The 13,181-nt window shown below is 48.5% G+C and overlaps 1 protein-coding gene across 5 annotated transcripts in view; it reads left to right on the top strand.

Moving 5' to 3' along the window:
- The window catches only part of GAS7 (growth arrest specific 7), a 108,240-nt gene that overhangs the window by 55,573 nt on the left and 39,486 nt on the right, over positions 1-13,181 (top strand). For 4 of the 5 annotated variants that reach the window (XM_084298600.1, XM_084298602.1, XM_084298601.1 and 1 more), the window contains 3 exons: positions 5,626-5,697; positions 7,758-7,843; positions 12,000-12,053. In XM_084298600.1, coding sequence (XP_084154726.1) covers positions 5,626-5,697; positions 7,758-7,843; positions 12,000-12,053 — 212 coding nt within the window. The remainder of the gene's footprint in view (positions 1-5,625; positions 5,698-7,757; positions 7,844-11,999; positions 12,054-13,181) is intronic. The other variant, XM_084298603.1, reaches the window with a different exon arrangement.

The raw sequence follows: 13,181 nt of genomic DNA on the forward strand, positions 1-13,181 counted from the left end.
ACAGCACTTCTTCTCTGTCGCTCCTTCTCGGTCACTCTCATCCCCTGTGCTGTGGGGTCCCACCCACGGGATGCAGTCCTTGATGAACTGATCCAGCATGGGCTTCCCACAGGCAGCAGCTCTTCCAGAACTGCTCCAGATATGGGTCCATACCACAGGGTCCAACCGTCAGGAGCAAACTGCTCCAACCTGGGTCCTCCACGGGCAGCAGCTTCTGCCAGGTCACCTGCTCCTGCGTGGTCTCCTCTCCATGGGCTACAGGTCCGGCCCGGAATCTGCTCTGGCAGGGGTCTTTCACAGGCGGCAGCCTCCGTCGGTGCAGGGCCACCTGCTCTACCGTGGTCTCCTCCACGGGCTGCAGCGTGGAACCCTGCTCCACTGTGGTACTCTATGGGCTGCAGGGGGACATCCTGCTTCACCACGGTCCTCACCACAGGCCGCAGGGGACTTCTGCTCCGGAGCCTGGAGCATCTCTCCCCCTTCTTCTTCACTGACCTTGGTGCCTGCAAGACTGTTCCTCACTCCTCTCACTCTCCCAGCTGCTGTGTGGTGCAGCATTTTTTTCCCTGTCTTAAATATGCTCTCAGAGGCACAAACAACATCGCTTATTGGCTCGGCTCTGGTCAGCAGCAGGACCTTTATCTAACATGGGGCAGCTTCTAGATTCTTCTCACAGAAACCACCCCTGTGGCCCCCTGTTACCAAAACCTTGCCACGTAAACCCACTACAGTGTGTCAGCTTCAAGCAGCCTGGAGGTTTGGACAGTGAAGAGCATTATTATGCAGTTAAAGGAAAGCTGTTTACAAAGTAGGCCTGTTCGCACTCCTTTTGACTCCTGGGTCCAACCAAGTTTTGCACTTTGGGGAGCCACAGACAGGCAGCAAATCTTGCAGAAAGCCTGTAAATATGCAAGGAAAGAATAGGAGGTCTGCAAACTGTCTACACAGACAGGTGATTCCTACATGGCACCAGTGAGTGCAAAGTGAGTGCAAAAAAAGACGGGGTAAGACTGGGCAGGCTGTTTTACCTTACCACAAATATCACTTCTAATTCTGCATCTTATCAGGAACAGTGTGAGAAGCTTGCAGGGTTTCTTCTTGTGGCATTGAGGAGTGACAGGAGAAAATTTAATTTGCTGTTCTTCATCCACATCAGAGTGACATGTGCATCTTATCACAGAATCATAGAATAGCTTGGGCTGAAAGGGCATTAAAGATCATCTAGTTCCAAACCCTCTGCCATGGGCAGGGACACCTCCCACCAGGCCAGGTTACTCAAAGCCCCATCCAACCTGGCCTTGAGCATTTCCAGGGATGGGGCATCCGCAGCTTCTCTGGGCAATCTGTTCCAGTGTCTCACCACCCTCAGAGTACAGAATTTCCTCCTTATATCTAATGTAAACCTACCCTCGTTTAGTTTAAAACCATTACCCGTTGTCCTATCACTACACTACCTGTCAAAGAATCCCTCCCCAGCTTTCCTGTAGGCGAGATCCTGCACAGCTTTACAATATTTGATCCAGACACTGTATTTGGAGCTGCTCAACATTACAGTTTTCTTGCTGTTAAAACTAGAACAAACTCAAAACCTATCTATAAAGATGTGAGATAGCACCAGCAGTTGGGTGACACCTAGTACCTGACACAGAACCTTAAGACAAGGGAAAGTTTCTGTACAGTAAACAGACCCAGAGATCCTCTAGCTGACTCTGTCCCATTCTCAGTTTGGCCAATGAAACTATGGAGCATGTAGCTCCTAAAATGGCACTACAACATAACACCATGCAGCGCTACTAAACCTATTCCTGAAAGCAATATGAATACACTCAGGGAGTATTATGCAAACTTAAGGCTTATGATTAATGTTTGGCTTATGCTGCATTTTCAAACTGTAAATCAGCTAATCAGCTGCTTTGACCTCAGAGGATTAATGGAGAAGGGACACAAAATGTCCTCTTCAGCTGTTACACGTTGATCCAAAAATCACCCACACTGGGGTCTCTTCAGAAGTTGTGTTTCCTGACTAACATAGAGACACAGAGCATGTGTCTCTGAAGGCCTGACACATCATGCCATTTCTCATTCTGCCAAAAAGATGCAAATTGAGCTTTTTTTTTTTTTTTTTTTTCCCCCAAAAAACAGGTTTCTGCTTTCATTTGGGAGAAAATGCTTAACCACATTCGTGAAAACCATCTTTTGTTCTGTTGTCATGCATACGTTGGGTCTTGGAACTATTTTTGCTCTTGCTATATCATTTCTGTGTAGACACAGCTTATGTGTTAGGATTGAATGGAGGGCAGGGACAGGTGACGTAGTGGGGGCCACCTGACCAGGAAGACCGAGAGGATGATAACCTCTACTGATAGATAGGAGCAGCCTCATGTGCACAAGCTATGGTCCTCATGGGGGAATTCAATCAACTGATTATCTACTGGGGGGACAGCACAGCAGGGCATAAGCAATCCAGGAGATTCCTGGATTGCACTGTTGATAACTTTCTTCTCCAAGTGATAGAGGAACCAATAAAGGAGAGGTGCTATGCTGGACCATGTTCTCACCAGGGGGAATGTAAATCTCAAGGGCAGCCTTGGCTACAGTGACCATGAAAAGGTGAAATTCCAGATCCTTAGGGCAGTGAGTAGGGTGCACAGCAAAATCATTATCCTGGATGTCAGGAGAGCAGACTTTGGCCTGTTCAGCATTCTGCTTGTTGAGTACCATGGGGGGAAGAGGGTCCCAAGAAAGCTGGTTGATGTTTGAAGGTCACCTCATCCAAGCTCAAGAGTGATGTGTCCCAGCAAAGAGGAGCTCAGGCAAAAATGCCAGGAGGCCTGCATGGATGAACAAGAAGCTCCTGGACGAAGTCAAACACAAAAAGGAAGCCTACAGATGGTGTAATCAAGGACAGGTAGCCTTGGATGAATAGAGATGTTGTTTGAGCAACTAGTGATCATGTTTGGAAAGCTAAAGCCCTGATAGAATTAAATCTGGCCAGGGACATAAAGGGCAACAAGAAAGACTTCTACGAAGTATGCAGTGATAAAAGGAAGACTAGGGAAAATGAGGGCCCACTCCAGAAGGAAATGGAAGACCTGGTCACCCAGGATATGGAGAAGGCTTAGGTGACTTTTTTGTCTTCACCAGCAAGTGCTCTAGCCACACTACCCAAGTTGCAGGGACTGGGAGAATGAAGAACTGCCCACTGTAGGAAAAGAACAGGTCTGAAACAGTCCAAGGAACCTAAATGTGCACAAGTCCATGGGACCTGATGCGATGCATCCGAGGCTCCTAAGAAAACTAGCAGATGAGGTTGCTAAGCCACCATCCATCGTAATTGAAAAGTTGTGGCAGTCTGTTGAAGTTCCCAGTGACTGGAAGAGTCACTGGGAACATAACCCCCATTTTTAAAAACAGAAAAAAGGAAGGTCTGGGGAACTACAGGCCGGTTAGTCTCACATCTGTTCCTGGCAAGATCATGGAGCAGATCCTCCTGGAAACCATGCTAATTCACATGGAAAACAGAGAGGTGACTGATGACAGCCAGCATGACTTCACTAAGGACAAATCACGCCTGACAAATTTGGTGTCTTTCTATGATGGAGTTACAGCTTAGGTGGATAGGGAAAGAGCAGCTAATGTCATCTACTTGGATGTGTGCAAAGCATTTGACACTGACCCGCATTACATCCTTATTTGTAAATTGAAGAGACATAGATTTGATGTATGGACCATTGAGTGCATAAAGAACTGTCTGGATGGTTATACTCAAAAGAGTTGCAGTCAACAGCTCAATGTCCAGGTGAAGACTGGTGACAAGTGGTGTTCTCAGGGGTCAGTGTTAGGCCTGGCATGATTTAACATCTTGGTGACATGGACAGTGGGATTGAATGCACCCTCAGCAAGTTTGCCAATGACACCAAGCCATATGGTGCGGTCAACACACGTGGGGGAAAGGGATGCCATCCAGAGGGACCTGGACAAGCTTGAGAGTTGGGCCTACATGAACATTATGCAGTTCAACAAGGCCAAGTTCAAAGTCCTGCACCTGGGTTGGGGCAATCCCAAGCACAAATACAGGCTGGGTGGAGAATGGATTGAGAGCAGCTGAGGAAAAGGACTTGAGGGTGTTGGCTGACAAGAAGCTTGACATGAGTTCTGAGTCTTGGGAAGAAGGGGAGAGAGTGCAAAGCAAGAAGCAGGATATGTGTCTTCAAGGATGTGAGCATGATAGGTTTGGGAGGATGGCACCTTCCCCCATCTGGGATCTGGAGTTCCTGAAGTAAGGACTTTGGGATCCCCTTTCCTGAAATTAAGAACCTGAAGCAACCCTTGAATACATCTGCATGTGTATGTATGTGAATGAATGTATATATGAAGAGAGAGGAAATGGTTCTTCCTTCTTTACCCAGTAGCCCTGTTATAGTTCTTGAAGAATATGTTGCCATCTTTTTTGTTGCTCAAATAAGCATTTATTTAGGATAGGGAGCCTTATGTGCCACCCATACAAGTGTTGACTGACAGCCCCTATGCTGTTACACACAAAGGCTTTCTCAGTATCTCCTGTCCTGTTGCCACTTGCCCATTTCCATCCAGAATATTGAGAGAGGTAGGATTTCAGGCTTTGGCAGGATTGGCTGTTGGTTGGATTCTGAGAATCACAGTTTGAAACGAAGTGGTCAATGCAGTTCTTTGACTTGATTACACTAACTTGCTTATTTTCTTAGTTAATTGATAGGCAGTAGTATTTATATTTGTTTGATGCTAATATATATATTTATTTTCTAAAGAAATGTTGCTGTCTTGGGCTTTTGAGCTAGACTTTTAAAGAAGTTGCTGTTCTAACTCCACTATGCCATTTGCAACTTCTGTGAAATTTTGCAATTAAATACTCTATGCTTTGCATGTGGCCAAAGATAATTTTGCATTTGTTGAGAAAATAGGCAGAATGGTTAAACTAGAGGAGAATAAGAAGAAAAAAGCAGCAGCAGCAGTCTTTTGAGTATTAAAAGTGGTGTGACATAGAACCAAGCAGAAAAAGAAAATTTTGCAAGGGAAATAGCTTTTTTGAGGGGAAAAAAGTGCTGTGGTCTGTGTTTACATCACTAAAACTATGTCTTTGAGTTGCATTCCATGCGAAGAACAGGTCGAAAGGCAATTCCACTGTTTGGTCTTTGTTCCCAGGATAAGAGACATAGCTGTCTGTGCTGCAGTTGCTGTGGGTGGGCAGGTCTCCTTGTCTGCACGGGGCTGCAGACAGGGTCCTGGGCTTGATTTAACTACACTTGGAAATGCTTTCTGCATAGATTGTGATCTCTGCATGCAGCTGTATCTTGCTATCCTGCTGAGTGTGGCCCTGGCGTACACCTGCACTGGAAGAACTGGTGATGCTACTCTGAATCTATTTCCACTGATCCTAGCAGGCTGCCAAGTGAGTGGGGGCTGGAAAGCAAGGCAGGAAGATAAGGGAAGAGATGGCGAGTGCAGAGAGGTGCAAACACCTTACTCATGGGGTACCTGGATCAGAGAACACTGAGAGTCAGACCCATTTGTACATATCATAGACATGTAACTCTGCTGGGTGTACTAGGCCTCCATCATCCTTACATTGCTGTTTCCCTTCAACAGAAACAACCTGGGAGCGGCCAAGCAGCATGCCTGGGACTCCAAAGAGCCCTGTGACACAGAAGAATCTTGCAGGTACTGTTTGTTGCCATGCCTGACCACTGCCTTGGGTGAATCTCTTTCTCTACAAGTTAGCAAAGCAACTGAAAATGCTGTGATTGAATGGGATTTATATTTAATGTACACAATTGTGTGGCAGAGCAAATGTGGTGAGGCTTTCCCTTCTGATACATCTCACCTGCTGTTTCCTAACTGACGCATCTTCTGGCCTGTCTGAAGTGCCTGCTCAGACCTGAGGTGGCTCCTTCCTTGGAGCAATGAGGCAGTTGGTGGCCCAGCAAGGCATTGGAGCTGCAGGCTTCAGGAGAGAAGGACTTACTGCCTTTTCCAGTCCTGCTTTCTGCAGGCTCTTGAGGGAACATGGGCACAAGGAAGTCTTGCAGCATGTGGTAGCTACATTTCTGTCAGCTGATAATAATGCAGTCCAAAGGAACGTTTTTTGCCAAAATTTTTCAAATTGATGCCTGTCTTTACTGGCTGAGCCAAGTGGGAAGCATGCTTTAAGGATGCACATCTTGTTGTAACCAAAGGATTTGTAACATAGCTGTGTATCTTCATTTAAGCCTACTATGAACGTTATTCTTTACTCACTATTTTCTAAAAGTAAAGCACCCTACACCTGTGTACGTAAATCATAAACATCTTACAAAGCTTGCTTTCTTGAAATTAACAGTCCGTCTTCATTAAACCAGTGCTTTTACATAGACTAATTCTTCAAACACATCATTTTACCAGACTTGGCTATGGGAACTGTTTGAGTTTTGGTCCATTGATGATGGTCCGTCCATCACTCGGTGGTTAAGAAATTGGCTGGATGGTCACACTCAAAAGAGTTGCGGCCAACAGCTCCATGTCCAAGTGGAGATCAATAATAAGTAGTGTTCCTCAGTGGTCAACGTTGGGACCGGCACTGTTTAACATTTTTGTGGGTGACATGGACAGTGGGATTGAGTGCACCCTCAGCAAGTTTGCCAATGACACCAAGCTGTGCAGTGCAGCTGACATGCTCTGGAGGGAAGGGATTCCATCCAGTGTGACCAGGACAGACTTGAGAGTTGGGCCTGTGCAAATCTCATGCAGTTCAGCAATGCCAAATGCAAGGTCCTGTACCTAGGCCAAGGCAATCTCAAGCACAAATACAGGCTGGGTGGAAAACGTATTAAGAGCAGCCCTGAGAAGGACTTGCAGATGTTGATTGACGAGAAGCTTGCCATGAGCTGGCAGTGCGTGCTTGCAACCCAGAAAGGCAACTGCATCCTGGGCTACATCAAAAGAAGCATGGCCAGCAGGGTAAGGAAGGTGATTTTCCCCTTCTACTCTACTAAGATCCCACGTGGAGCCCTGCATTCAGCTCTGGGACCCCTAGCACCAGAAGGACATGGAAGTATTAGGAGAGTCCAGAGGAAGGCCACAAAGATGATCAAGGGGCTGGAGAACCTCTCCTACAAAGACAGGCTGAGGGAGTTGGGGCTGTTCAGCCTGGAAAAGAAATGGCTCCAGGGAGACCCTATAGCTACTTTCCAATACCTAGAGGAAGCCTACAGGAAGGCTTTGGAGGGACTCTTTGTCAGGGAGTCAGGGAGTATAGTGAAAGGACAATAAATAATAACTTTAAACTAAAAGAGGGTAGGTTTACATTAGGAATAAGGAGGAAATTCTTTACTCTGAGGGTGGTGAGACACTGGAACAGATTGCCCAGAGAAGCTGCGGATGCCCCATCCCTGGAAATGCTCAAGGCCAGGCTGGATGGGGCTTTGAGTAATCTGGCCTGGTGGGAGGTGTTCCTGTCCACGGTAGGGGTTTGGAACTAGATGATCTTTAATGCCCCTTTCAGCCCAAACCAGTCTATGCTCCTATGACTTGGGGCCTCTTTTCCTTGACTCTTCCAACTCAGTTAACTCCTGTCATAACTGCTGATAAAAGCCTACTGCAAGATGCTGAGAGGAGAATGGGCCTGTGTGCTAATCTTCAGTAGAGTACATGCATTTATATTCAATTATATGATTAGTTTTTAAAATGTGTAGTTATGCATTTGCTACCTACAGCAAGCCTGCTCACTCTTCATGTTCTTACAGTGAATGGCTACCACATTTCTGGGACGCCAGTACACCAACTAGACTCTGGTCATAGGAGCCTCCGGAAAGCCAGTGGGGAACCCCAGGTAAGTTTTGGGGAAAAAATCCAAGCAGTGGTACAAAGTCATATGTGGGTGTCTGCTTAAGTAGTTTAGGAGTCTGTCAGAGTAGGATATTTAAAGGCATTTTCTTTAAAAAAAATCTGTCATATTCATTACATCTAGAAAAGTCAGTCTTTATGTCTAACTGGCAAAACAATGCAAAATGCCAAAATACTTTGAATTTTTGTGCCCTATCACTCCTTTCTGAAAAATCCCTCAGGATTCTGAAAAATCCCTTCAGTCACTGTTAATGACCCTCCAAAATTTCCTGCCCTTCTAGCCTAAAATATGGGCCTACCTCTAGATGTGCAGATCTGTCCATGTCTTTCTCATTGTATTTTCTTGCAGCTCGTGGTGGTTTTACCAGGGTGGGCAGCCAAGTTCCACCACAGCTGCTCTCTCACTCACCCTCCTCAAAGAGGAAGGGGAAGAAAATATGATGCAAAAGGGCTCAAGGGCTGAAATTAGGACAGGGAGATCGCCCAGTAATTATGATGGGCAAAACAGTCTCAGCATAGGGAGACAGTAAGATTTATTGCCTATTACTAACAAGCTAGAAAAGTGAGAAACAAAGGAAAGAAACTAAAAACGCCTTCCCCCAATCAGCCCTCTTCCACTTCCTCCCCCTGAGCGGCACAGGGGAACGGGGGAATGGGGGCTGTGGTGAGTCCATAGCGCTTTGTCTCTGCCGCTCCTTCTCGGTCACTCTGATCCCCTGTGCTGTGGGGTCCCACCCACGGGATGCAGTCCTTGATGAACTGATCCAGCATGGGCTTCCCACAGGCAGCAGCTCTTCCAGAACTGCTCCAGATATGGGTCCATACCACAGGGTCCAACCGTCAGGAGCAAACTGCTCCAACCTGGGTCCTCCACGGGCAGCAGCTTCTGCCAGGTCACCTGCTCCTGCGTGGTCTCCTCTCCATGGGCTACAGGTCCGGCCCGGAATCTGCTCTGGCAGGGGTCTTTCACAGGTGGCAGCCTCCATCGGTGCAGGGCCACCTGCTCTACCGTGGTCTCCTCCACGGGCTGCAGCGTGGAACCCTGCTCCACTGTGGTACTCTATGGGCTGCAGGGGGACATCCTGCTTCACCACAGTCCTCACCACAGGCCGCAGGGGACTTCTGCTCCGGAGCCTGGAGCACCTCTCCCCCTCCTTCTACACTGACCTTGGTGCCTGCAAGACTGTTCCTCACTCCTCTCACTCTCCCAGCTGCTGTGTGGTGCAGCATTTTTTTTTTCCTTTCTTAAATATGCTCTCAGAGGCACAAACAACATCGCTTATTGGCTCGGCTCTGGTCAGCAGCAGGGCCTTTACCTAACATGGGGCAGCTTCTAGATTCTTCTCACAGAAGCCACCCTTATGGTCCCCTGCTACCAAAACCTTGACACGTAAACCTACTACATAGCTCCAGCCTTCCCTCCCAAAGACATTATTCACAAAGAATTTGTCTGAAATGTTTTTCTCAGTTACTTCATCCATTTCTGTGTGTCCTTTCACAGGCCCTCCTCTGCGACTTATATAGCCCGTGCAACACCCATCTCACCTCAGGCTAGTGTTCAAGATGCTGACTCAACAGCCACTCTCCTCTGCCTGTTTGTCTCATCTTTTACTAAATATCCTTGCACTTTTGATTGCACCACCTCTTGTCTCCAGGAGAGTATTCCCTGCATTTCATCATATGCCACAGGGCCCTCTTCCAGCTCCAGCACTGAAACTTCATTCTCTGCCAAAACTGCAACGGTTGAATAGGTACTAGGTAGCACTTTTGTACTTCCCTGCCTGCTGGCTCTTTTCCCCTGGTAGTATAGGACCTGAGTTCTCTTTTTCATTTCTCTGTTAACTGCTAGGTTCTCCTGTAGTGCAACTATTTAAATACTGACAGTGGAATGCACGTTTTGTGTGCAGTTACCATGCTGAACTGGATTGCCTGTTGCTCTTAGTGTCCCTCTGTTTTCTTGATCTAAATTTTGTGTTGTCTGCTCAGTGTCCCCCTTTGCCTTCACCCTATTTCTTGTCCATGGCCTTTACTGTTGCCCCATAACATCAGGGGTGCTCTTTCAGCTGAGCCAGTATTTCTGGTTTTACCTTCCCAGTGAATTCATGACATCTCCTGTGATACAATCCGTCATTTCAGGTTCCCTGTTCTTTCACATTCATTACAAACATTTCACATTTAATTTTTACACTGCTTCTTCTCTGAGGAATTTACACAGACTAGAGGCAGAGCACATGGACACCTAACCTAGCTCAATGGTTTTGACACCTACCTCAAAACCATTTTAAAAGCTGACATAGTGCATTACTGTACAACCCTGTCCACACGCCTGCTGTGTCTCCCTCAGAGAACCCAAATAAATTTGCAAGGTGTGACTTCTCTTTTAAAAAAGCAATATTAATCCTTGTGCAACAAATCTAATTTCTCAAGATACCTGCTATACATGTATCTTGGTGCACAGGTCAGATTAACTGACTTCCCCCAAACCTTATTTCTAACATTTGCCTCTTTTAGGGTGCTGAGTCTCACTCAAGTTCACCTGTTTGCCTAAAGTCATCGTTTTGCTCAGAGATACACATTTGAGATACACATGGAGTCTATTTTCATGCACTGCCTTGCTTAGCTGACTCAACCATTACACTGACGAAAATCCTTTTCATTCTTTCTTTCATTCACTTTGGCAGCCTCCATGATACTTTATTTACATTGTTCTTACATTACCAGCTTTCCCAAACTGAAGTCCTCACCTCATTCGTGCTTTGAACTCTGAACTAGTTTTGCATCTGTAACTAGCTGCTGGTTGCATTAATACTAAGAGAAGCTTATGTCCACACCCATGTGGGAGCTTGCTGTTCCTGGGAGCTGTGGATGCTTTTGCAGAAGAGTCCTCAGTAAAGAAAACATCTGACCATATTGTTGGTTGCAAGAAGGTGTTTTTCTAGTGCTGCTCTCTAGGCCTTCAGACTCTTCTACAGATTGGCCTGTTCCTCTCCTACCTCTGTCTTGGGCCATCCCAAGCTGCTCTGCCTTGACTGCCTCCTTGCCTGTTCTTGGCACAGGCTTTCTGCTGGAGAGCAGCTTCCAGACATTCTCCAGGACGCTTAGACCTGGGCATCAGCCATCATGCAAGCAAATGCTGGCAAGATCCCTTGGGCAAGCTCAGCCACATTTCTTGGAAACAGCTCAAGGGGGAAAAAGCCACAACTGAGAACAAAACAGAACTGTACTGTGCTGGGCACAGGGCCAGGCCTCACTTACAGCTTCCTAGAGAGCAGCTAAAAAATAAATGCTGCTGGTTCAGGTTGTCACAACCAGCACAAATGGAGCAGCAGAACTGCCTGGCTGGTGCGTTGCAGGCCAGCAGCAGGCCAGTGTGAAACCTCACATGTTCAGCCCTGGTCACTTCACTGTTGACGTGACTTTAGCTGGACATTGAATTTCAAGTTGTAGCTCAAAGGAAATGCTATGTTCAGGGGCTCCAACAGAGCCCTGGCCCAGGCTAGCTCAGATACATTCCCCCCTACCCCACCAAGAGTATCCCCAGTGGTCCCCATAGTCTTCATAGCGGGTGGCAATCCCCAGAACACAGGAGCAAGGGGAGGGAGCCAGAGCAGTCTGGGGGCCACAGCACACGACCACGACGGTGGCGGCAGCTCACGTGTGCTCGCACGCAGTGGAAGCGATTCCTGCCGCCTCCGAGCAGACAGGCCGGCTGTGACACACGCTCTCCTGCTGTCACGCCCAGGCGGCGGGGCTGCGCGCACGGCCGGGGCAGGCGTGCACCGCGCTGGGCGCGCCCGCGTTACGGCCGCAGCGCCGACTCTGTCCCCGGCCGCTCCCTACAGAGCGGCGCGGCGGAGGCGAGAGGCGGAGCGCCGGAACGGTGTCTCCCCGAGGGCTTGGGCGAGAGGCGGCGGGGCCGGCGGCCCGCCTCGGTGGCTGGCAGCGGGCTCCGCCGCCCGGCCCGGCCCACCATCGGCCGTGGCGAAGGGGCGCGGCCCTGCCGGACGGCAGAGCCGCCTCCAGCTCCTGTGCCGTGCCGTGCCGTGCCATGGAGGCGGCCTAGCGCCCACCCCGCACGGCTCGCGCCCGCCATGCTAGGCTCCGAGAGCGCCCTTGACGATGCGCCCCACTTTTCTCCACAGACCCCGGGGTCCCCGGCGGCGCCGCGGAGGCAGAGCAAGGAAAGCAGCCTGACGGTGAGTGCCGCCGCGCCGATGTGGGCTACCGGCCCCCTGGGGTGGCTGCGAGTCACCTTCCTGAGCGCTCGGAGGCGGACAGGGCCGAGGGGTCTGCGGCGCCACCCCCTCGGGGTGAAGGGGGGGCGGGTCGCTGGCTGCCGTCTCGTCAGCCACAGCCAGAGCGCTTGGGGCTGATCCCGGGGACCGATCTCGGGGCAGCGCGGCAGGAACGCCTCGAGGGCACCTGCGCCTGGCGCCGTGCTCGGCTTTGCTTTTCCAGCCCACGGGTGCTAGGCGCTCCGGGGTAGTGGCCGTAGGGCGAGCGCAGCTGGTAGCGGAGGCGAAGAGCCAGGCTGCCGGAGGTGCCCGGTGGAAGGACGGGTGGTGTTGCAGGGAGGAAGTTAGGAAGTTCCGGATGGACTGCAGGAGCGGATTTTTCACCACGAGTACTTTTGCAGTGTTTAAATACTAAGTCGGTGCCATGAGAAGCTTGGGATTTCCACCAAAAGGGTGGAACTCCATCTAGAATGATCCTTGTGGGTCCCTTCCAATTCAGGAAGTTCTGTTCAGTTCTGCTCATCCTTGGAGATTTTCAGAGTGCAAATTCCTGTGTGATTTTTGCCTTCAATTCTAGTGATTCTGGGGTGACCAGAAGGTAAGAAAATAACTGAAAAAGGGAACAGGCATTCTCTAAGGATTCTGGCTGTTAATCAGGTGTCCTGAGAAAATTTACTATGCTTTTAACTGTTCTTCTGCACTCCCCGAAATAGCCTGAATAGTTGAAGAAGCACTGAAAGGATAGAAAAATGCAGGAGATGGGTCATTGCCCTGCTAGAAAACAATTTTTGGCGTTTCAAAGACATCAAAGGTATTTTTTTGTGCCAGTGCAACTGAAGATTTCTGATACAGCCTAAGATTTTAGGTATCAGCATGAAGTTATTGTTACATTACTTTTCATAATAATAATTAAATATAGTTGGTTCAGTTAAGATGTTCTCACTATCGGGTTTATAAATCTTAATATATTTTGTATGAATGATTACCTCATCTGGAACAAAGTGTGAAATTCTGGACTCCTCAGTACATGACAGATGTTTAAAAACAGGAAGGATATCAAAAGAAACTAATGGAAGTGGCTGGAAGTAC

This window comes from Netta rufina, assembly GCF_964035555.1.
Source record: "Netta rufina genome assembly, chromosome: 19".
Classification (NCBI taxonomy): domain Eukaryota; kingdom Metazoa; phylum Chordata; class Aves; order Anseriformes; family Anatidae; genus Netta; species Netta rufina.